We start from the raw sequence: 9058 nt of genomic DNA on the forward strand, positions 1-9058 counted from the left end.
CCTTGTGTTCCAAGAGACCAAGATCTACCGCTGGAGTTTGATTTTCCGGGCCGGTTGAACTCGGGCGCCGATGGGAACGGAGAGGGCCACATTTTCTTACCACATCGTGTGATTCTTTGGGATAAGTCATGTTAGTTGCCAACATAGCAGATTATCGGTTGCACCGGTCGAATGACATTACGTATCACGGAAAAATGTCCGTTGATGTTGGTTTTGTTTCCTCAAAAATGTTGTGTAATGCTATGAAGACAGACGACTAGAGTTATTTCAAAAACAAAAAAAGACAGACGATTAGAGAGCCGCTATATATAGTGTGTTGAACATGTAACTCCAGTGCGTTCGTGTGGGCATATACTTTGTCATGTTACATGTTCGTTGGTTTGATCTCGACCCTACAGCCGAACAAGCCTCGGGAATCGGGTGACTGGAGCAGATTGTGTGCGCTTTCATGGGTTAATGGCATGGGCATGTAAGTACTCTTGTCACGCCGTTGGTTTGATCCTAATTAACCCTATGGCCCAATGAGGGTCAAGAACCGGGTGATTACAGCGGATTGTGTGCTATTTCATTGGCCAATATCCATCACGGTACAAACGCTGTCACAACGGTGCCGATGCAAACATGCTCGTTGCATTTTCAGAACAAAAAAAAAAGTGTATCCCACATCTCTCGGCGACGTTGAAGAGGTGTTGCATCCTTGAGACGTTAAAGTTACCACGGTAATGCCGAACATGATTTGGTGGGAAACTAAGTATCATGGTGATGACAACATTCTCATTGGCTCGGTGGCATACACCTTGTTGCCGTTGAGATTGGGAAAAACACGTTGTTGCCTTCTAAAAACTGCTTTTTGTTGCCTTTCAAAAAATGTTGGCCCCCTAAGATTGGCCGGCCTCGCCCAATACATATGAAGCTTGGTGCTCGGACTTCTGCATCATGCATCTCCAGGCTTTTGCTGTATCATATGACATTCCCTATAAGAAAAGACCGAAGTGTCATACATCCACATTTATTTTGGAGGAAGTAGATACGAGTCAAGAAAAGATGTCTTGTAATGTCACGCAGCAACGCGTGGAACCAGGAGCCACAATGTGTGGTGCCATGCAAACTCATATAGTAGTATAAAGAATCCAGATGGGCCATGTACAGGTTTGGCATCATGTGTTTATGTGCCACAAATTTTGGGAGAATAGAAAATAAGCAAAAGCACATGAACTCACGCAACATGAACAACCGGCAAATTATAGTCTGAAGCATATCGATTTCTAACAGGACAAAACGCACAAGGCACTAAAAAGAATCCAATCACTTGTTTCTTGAGAATTCGACAAATTGCCTATTTTCTGAGGCCATCTTTCCTTTTCAACTAAAGCAATCGAACTACTCCACCCATAGTGTCTCCTATGAAGGCAGATGAGTCATGTTCCAGAGGCAGGAAGTGTTGTAACATCACGTGGTGACGAATCGACGTTGCTAATGATTTATGCATATTTCTGCTCTATCTTCGATTTATTGTATGCCTATAAACTTGGCATAGTCAACCCACCTGCAAAGGCAAAAGTTCAGCCAGTAAGTGACCTCATCAGAAATTCAGAATGGACATCAAAAAGCTACAGATTACTCACAGTAGAGATCCCAAGAACGTGTTCCCTGTTCGAACCGCAAAGCAGAGTGCACTCAATGCTAGTTTGTGGCGGTGGAGTAATGGCTCAAGCATTCGCTGTTCAACTACTCCAGCCAGAATCTGGTATCTGTTGTCAAAGAAGTTTTATCAGCTGGATGTATTATGTATTTTCACAATATTTAGCGAATGTACATATCCTGGCATGTCCTATGGGCCTCTCTGATGTGCCAACTATGATCACTATTGAAGATAGCATAATCATAATAGAAGTTCAACCCAGCTTCTAAGGAAATATTTTATCACTTCATGTGAACTTATAAATCACACGGTGGTAATAATTGAAATATTGCTTGTACCTGAGGTTACTAGAAACTGCCATGTATACACCATAGGCAATACTAGTGGAAACGATTGGGATATTTTCGACTTCACCAGCATCATCCTTGCTAACGCTCTGTCTTGCCTTTATAATTGCATTGGTGACACCTGTGCCGATCTGAAAAGAAAATTTGACCATACATTTTAAGCTTTCTATGAAGATTTGCATATGCATTGAGCAGCGAAATGGCAATGGCTAGTTTCTCCGATATGCCACCCAAAAACAAATTAGTATCATCAATTCACCATGTACCTAACTTTTAAACATACCATCTTAGCCTAATACAAAATCAGTGACACTCTAGAAGGCATGTTTGTTCTTTACTTAACAATTATCGGGCATATGGGATTGAATCTTCCAGGTTGCAATATACATTTGTAGTGCTAATACAAAGAGCAGGTTGTATACTGTGAAGCATCAAGGTTTTGAACCAAACAACATAGCAATGCATGGCATAATGAATGGCTACACGAAAATGAGAAGTTAATCCAAACCTCTTCTACATGCTGATCTTGCATATTTTTGTAGCTGTGGTAATGGTTATTCATATGCAGCAGAAAAATTCAGAAGAAAAAATTGTTCTCCTGATGCTACTTAAGATTAAATCAAAACAAATGCTGCTAGTGTTTGTCAAGAACATCGGAACTATATCATGATAATCTTACCAGAGATGCACTAGTTCCCACTGCAAAAAGCTTTGCGCCATTCCTCTGAAAGAAGCCAAATTGTTAGTTTGTCAGAACATGCTTTTTTAAATTACTCAATGACAACTGCGAGTTATTGAAGTTTATGTTTACCATAATAGCTCCAAATCTCTGCAAAAATGTGTACGATGTTCCAGACAAAGCAATCTGCAACAGAAGTTACATAAGTTCCATTTCACGTTTCAAAGAGGGGGAAACTATTTTCCCTCCCAGAAAAGTGAAGTTTTCATTTATACCGCTAGAAAAGGTTAAATAACACATAGGTTTAAGAGTATATGACCACTTCGATAAAAAGTCAACATGATGTTACCTGGAATGCATTATCGGGGCAGTTGTGGAAGAACTTAGCAAGAGACCCAGCATTCATTGCTAGTGCTGGCTGCAGAGACACAGTTGGAGCAGGGAGCCAAACAAGCATGAAGTCTGCAACTATTGCCATGACCTGGAAAGTATGGAATTACTTCTCAAAACTCTCATAACAAAGGAATCCACAAAATCATAAAAACAACACCATCTAACAAAGGGGATATCTAATTGTTTTATAATCAGCAGAGATCGAAGATTGATACGCTTTGGCTTTGGCATTAGAAAAGGAAATCTTAACACCAACCTTCAGCTGAAATGGCCCCTAATTTAAAGTGTTGGGACACTGTTTAAGCAAAGGGGTAAATCAACTGGACAACAAGAAAGGGGTTCGCATGTTAGTAACGGATATGTCCCCATAAACATTAAGGATGAAAATTCCTTGCATTGAGACAATTATTGTAATTCGATTTGGCGTGATCGTGGCGGAGCTTGTGGACTGAAAGATCAAAATCAACAGGTTACCATCATTCATGCATCCCAAACCGAGTAGTGTATTTTTCTGGAGAGTAGATTAATCAGTTAAACTTAGATATATTTAGCCTTTGAAATTTGGGACTGACTCTTTAAAGGTGAGCATGCAAGTGGTCAATAAGTTGTGAAGCTCAGCCACACCTGTGTATTGAACAACAACACTAATAAATTAGAACAGCGGAACTCCAGCGTTCGTATTTGCAAAAAGTATTAGAGAAACTTTCTAAAACATGGCAGGTGGAGATGGTACACAGATCAATAGTTGGGACTGGATCCATTATCTAAAATGCATGTTAGGATTCTTTGAAGGTCAGTCTGAGTTCACTATTCTAATAGAAAGATAATTTTGCAACCATAACATGATAGATCCTCTAGCACACCTTTAACGGAGTCAGCAGTCCATGTGCCGGAATAGTAGTGTCATGTGGGGCCAAGCCTACAGCCGTCGCAAGGGCAAGGGCCCTGCGGCCCCTTAGAGTCCTCCTAGTTTAAGTTAGTAGAGTTTAGGTATAATTGGAAAGGTTTAGTCCCGAAGAAGGTTACCCTGCCAATTACCTAAACTAGAGTTAGAGTTAGATGCAAATTCTGTAATTGGCTATTATATAAAGCCATCCCTATGCGTTTCAAGAAACAAGCAAAATTAATCCAATCTCTCACCTCTTGCTCCCTGCGCCTAGGCGCCTATCCTCACCTCCTTCTCCAACCATAGGCCGACGGGATTATCGCACTAAGCCTCCCACCGATCACAACTACAACCTACGATCCAATCCTCCCCCAACCCGTGACAAGTAGTTTACTCATACTTCACTTTTTTCTCTCTTTCATGTATTAGTTTCTTATGTTTCTGTTGGGTTACATATCCAGCCTACCCCAATTTGCTTGTTGCTTAGAACAGCAATGGTAGCCGAACTTTCCAAAGCAAGAGTAAATTGCATTTTACCCCCTAGTACGATGCCAGTTGGGCATTTTACCAGGGTTTGTAAATCAATGTGTGTTTGCACAAAATACTGGTCTCCTACCGAAGTCCTTATTATGACCCGACCCTGCCCGTGTGCTGACACCTAGGACATGATGTGGTATATCGCATCTCTTCTCTACCTCCTTCCCTTGTACTGCTTGGACCACGGGCACTGGGGCACAGGCACAGGCAGTGACTATGGGTCGCCGTTGTCTTGGTTGTTTGCCTGTTTGGCTGTAATTGCCTATTCTTAGGTTTTTTTTCTTTCTATCAATGCATCAAGATGCAAGCTTTGTGTTTCTTTGGAAAAAAAAGTCATCAAAAATATAATGGTGCCGTCAGCTTGTTGAAGTATATGTGGATTGCCTAAACTTCTCCATCAGTTCAGACTTTGTTGAAGTATATGTGGATTGCCTAAACTTCTCCATCAGTTCAGACTTTTGGTACTACTGTTTGGTACATGAAACTTAATACGGTATATGTCAGAGCAGAGGTCTTGGGTTCAAGTCTTGGCTTTCGTGATTTCGATAATATTTGCCTGCCCTCTTTCTATCCATGTTTAGGCCTTATCAACCCACGCGTGGGAGGGAGCATTAAAGTATATATGTAGAGCATCTCCAGTCGCGTCCTCCAAACCGTCCCCCAAACCGCGCCGGATTGAGCGTTTGGGGGACGTGTTTTGTTTGTGCCGCGTTTGGGGGACGTCGCTCCCCAGTCGCGTCCCCCAAACGCCGCCCCCAAATGTATATTGGTGCACGAAAATAAAGGTTTTCATTCAAATTTGATTATATAATACAAAGTTTGAATGAAAACGGCTAGATTTCACCTAAACCTAGCCTACTGACCGCCCGGCGGTGCGTTCGACGGCCCCGCCCCGTCGTCGCCTCCCCTCCGCCGTAGCTCTTGCTGCGCGCGCCGCCTTTCCGTGCGTAGGGCGGTGGCCAGACGCCGCTGCTCCAGCAGCGCGTCGACGCCTCGCCCTCCCTCGCCGCGCCGCCTGGAGGGAGAGCTCGACGGCGCGACGAATCTGCGCCTCTTCGCAGGCACGGGCGTCGTCCTGGAGCTTCTTCTCGGACTCAAAGGACTCGACGAGCGCGCGTTGCTGATAGGCCGTCTCGTCCGGGTGCGGCCCGTCGTCGTCAGACCACTCGAACTCGTCGGCGGCGGCGGCGGCCTCCACCTCGGTCTCCTCCTCCCCCGCCTCGGCCTCCTCCTCCTCCATTGGCGCCTCCTCCTCATCCGTTGGCGCCTCCATCATCGCCGCCGCCAACTCGTCCGCCCGCCTCCCCCAGGCCGCCTCCGTTGCCGCCAGCGCCGCCAGCTGCTGCTGGCGCTCGATCGAGTCCCGCCGCCGGCGCTCGATCGCCTCCCGCCGTTCACGGTACAGCGCCTCCCACTCCTCGCGCTGGCACCGGCGCTCATCATCGCACCGCCGGCTCATCTCCTCCGTCCGGCGCCGCCGCGCCTCTTCTTCCGTCGAGGCGTCAAACGCCGCAACGGTGTCCGCCAGCGCCTCCTCGTGCCACGCTGCCGCCGCCGCGGTCTCGTCAGCTGCGGGGCCAGGGGCGTAGAACGCCGCTACATCCGCCGCGTGCGCCGCCTCACGCTGCTGGCGGGCCTGCTGCTCGAGTGCCTCCGGCCGGCTGGCCGACGATGTTCACGCCACAGCTGCATCCCTCGCCGCCGCCGCTCTTCCCGGGCGGCGGCGTCGATGTCGAGCTGCGATTCCGGTGGTGGAGGTGGAGGAGACGGTGGTGGAGGGAACTGGCTATCGCCGGGGCGGCTCGTCATTGCGCACTGGTGGTGGAGTAGACGGCGGTGGAGCGACGAGGGATGTGCTTGTGGCGGAGAAAGGGGTGCCGGCGGCTGTGGTGGCTACCATTGAGCCGGGAGGGCCTTTTATAGACGCCGGCGTTGGGAAGAAAGCGCGGGAAGAGGCGAGAAGAGGCGGGAAGATAGCGCGGGGACGGGCGGTGGCGTGCGAACGCCGGCGACGCGTGGAGGCTGCACAGCACCGACGAGACGTCTCGCCTGCCCCTCCGTCGCCATTAAGGCAAAGATGCCGTCGCGCGCGAATAACTTCCGCCGCAAGGTAGGCGACGGTTAGGTCCAAACTTGAATGAGTCGCTGACGGGTCGGTCCCGCGTCGCTTCACCTCGCTTTTCGTTGTGTCCGGCGTGCCCGGTGCGTCCCCTGTGGGGCAGGGACGGGCTCGGGGCGCCGGACACCGTATCGGGCCGCGTCGGACAAAAAAGGGCTTTGGGGGACGCGGCTGGAAGCGTTTTTTTGTCGTCCGGCGCGCCCCAAATCGGTTTGGGGGGACGGTTTGGGGGACGCGACTGGAGATGCTCGTAGATTGACTAACCTAAATGAATTTCTATCAGATAATTGCAAGGGAAATTGACTGCACATTTTCAAACATGCCATCTATTTTGGAATATAGATAGTGGCCCATGGTATATATGGAATCAAAGGCAAAGTTTTGCTGGTTATAAAGGATATATCCAAAAGAACATGGAAACATACCACATCTGCAATCACAAAGTCAAGCTCTTTGGTGAAGTTCTCCCTCCTTCGTTCATACTCTGCAGCAGTCTACCAGAAGTAAAGGGAATAATGTCAAATCCGGTGCAATGCAAATCAAATCACAGAATACTATGATTGAAAGTGATAAAAGACAGATCTGAGGCATACTACTGCAGAAAGAAAATGTTTTGGTGTTCTAACAAACATGTACCCAAGTGATATGCTGCCTTTATATAGTTTCTGAATTCTCTGCTCTGAAAAGATGGCAAATGTTCTCCACCCGATGTATTAACAACATATTATTGGGGTACAGAGTTCCGATTCAATTGCCACTGGGTATTCATTGGATAGGTACACAAAAGAATCAACTGAAGAGGGCTACTAAAGAATATTGATCAGCAGCCCATATAACAGTTAAGTGACTGAACAAGTGAACAGTGCAACTCATAGAAAGGTTTCTTTGTATTTCCAGCAAAGGGGTACTTTTAGACTGTAGAAAGGCTTCTTTATTCCATTCCTTTATGTAATAAACAGACACTTGCCTTTGTTTTATTGGCGGGAATGAAAAGCACTAAGGCTGTCCAATTAGAATATTTGATTACTACTTTCTATTGAGTGAACAAACAGCATCTGATCACAGGAATAAGTAAGGGCTGTGTGCACCAAATCGATGCAGAGTTCCGAGGGTTTATCCTCCTTTTCGAAAAAAAAAAGTATTCCTGGCCTATTCGTCACCGAAGCGGTCATCCAGACGACAGCCTGAGCACCCCCCAACAACCCAGAAGCGACGGCAAGAACGTCACTCAGAGTTGGGCACGCATCACCATCGGACCGAAAAAACTGACTCATAAAACAATCTGAGCCAGGAAAGCAGCGGGTATCTATCTGGACTCTAGGACCAGAAAAACTTGGCAGGTCAACTCAAACCACAGCAAACCAACCCACGTCTGATGATGCGAATCACGAATCCACGGGAAAGTAATTACGCGCGAAATAAAAAGAGATACGCTGTGAATTAATTATGTGACGCAGTAGTGGTACCTTGGTGAAGATGCCTACGCCGCACTCCATGGCGACCTTGGCGAGGAAGAGGTCGTCGGCGAGGAGGCGCTCCCTGAATCCGCCGAACTGGAGCAGCCAGCGGAAGAGGGGCGACTTCTCGAGATCGGCGAAGCGGCGCACGATCTCCCCGGGGAGGCGGCCGCCGTCCACGGCCGCGGCCATGTCGGCCGGGAGGCTCTCGAGCTTCCGCCCCAGTTGCGCCAGCACGAACAGCGCCTCCCTCCTGTTGACGGACGCGTCGTCGTCGTCCTCGTTGTCGTCTCCGCCTCCGCCGCCGGAGGGGAGGTCGTCATCGCCCCCGCCGTTGCCGAAGTTGCTGCCGCCGCCCGAGGAGGCGAGGGGGGTGGGAGGGAGGAGGGGGCGGGTGAGGCGGAGGGCGGGGAGGTGGAACGGGAGCGGGAGGGAGCGGTGGAAGGAGAGGTGGAGGAAGGGCTGCGGCTGGAGGCGGAGGTGGAGGTGGAGAGGGGAGGAGGCGCTGGGGGTGGAAGCGGAGAGGGAGTTGGGGGAGGAGAAGGCCATGGCGGCGGAAGCGGGCGGCGGTCGGGGTCGGAGCCGAGGCCGGCGGGCGATGCGTTTTCGGACAGCGGGCGTGGACCTCCCGGAGAAGAGGAGTAGGGAGTGTGGTTGGTGAAGGACAGTCGAGTCTGAGGAGTGGGCAGCGCCGCTTGTACCGGTGCGACGACGAGTCTACCAGGAGTCGCACTCATATAGGCGCGTAGCCAGACAAGAGCAAATGTATTATTTTCAAAACGTCGTAGAGAATTTTCGTTTTTCCAGACAAGGAAAAAGAACAAGAAGAAAAATTGGGACTTTGCATTAGCACGTATATTTGGGTGGAAGGTAGGAGAGACACATGACACTCATGTCACAAATGCATTCGGCGTGGCCCTACATAGTCCTTTTATCCGGAAGATCATGATATGTAGAAATATGGATTTTAATCTGTGCATCTTCAACTGTATAGTGAA

At 48.5% G+C, this 9058-nt stretch overlaps 1 protein-coding gene across 1 annotated transcript; it reads right to left on the reverse strand.

The window, feature by feature from the left end:
* Positions 1 to 1094: 1094 nt before the first annotated feature.
* Positions 1095 to 8727, reverse strand: LOC124706688 (protein RETICULATA-RELATED 4, chloroplastic-like). Its single transcript, XM_047238361.1, has 8 exons — positions 8070 to 8727; positions 7029 to 7097; positions 3018 to 3149; positions 2801 to 2854; positions 2669 to 2713; positions 1981 to 2120; positions 1626 to 1751; positions 1095 to 1546 (listed from the first exon to the last, which is right to left on the reverse strand). The coding sequence occupies exons 1-8, from the start codon at positions 8607 to 8609 to the stop codon at positions 1510 to 1512; spliced, it is 1143 nt and encodes a 380-aa protein (XP_047094317.1). The 5' UTR covers positions 8610 to 8727; the 3' UTR covers positions 1095 to 1509.
* Between the last annotated feature and the right edge of the window lie 331 nt (positions 8728 to 9058).

Source organism: Lolium rigidum, chromosome 4 (genome assembly GCF_022539505.1).
Source record: "Lolium rigidum isolate FL_2022 chromosome 4, APGP_CSIRO_Lrig_0.1, whole genome shotgun sequence".
NCBI lineage: Eukaryota > Viridiplantae > Streptophyta > Magnoliopsida > Poales > Poaceae > Lolium > Lolium rigidum.

Bases quoted from the DNA above. Each gene is read 5' to 3' on its own strand.
- LOC124706688 (XM_047238361.1), bottom strand. From the start codon at position 8,609: ATGGCCTTCTCCTCCCCCAACTCCCTCTCCGCTTCCACCCCCAGCGCC. The intron at 2,121-2,668 runs GTAAGATTATCA...TTTTCTTTTCAG, and splicing joins TGGGAACTAGTGCATCTCTG to ATCGGCACAGGTGTCACCAA. The intron at 1,752-1,980 runs GTACAAGCAATA...CTTTGACAACAG, and splicing joins GCAGTTTCTAGTAACCTCAG to ATACCAGATTCTGGCTGGAG.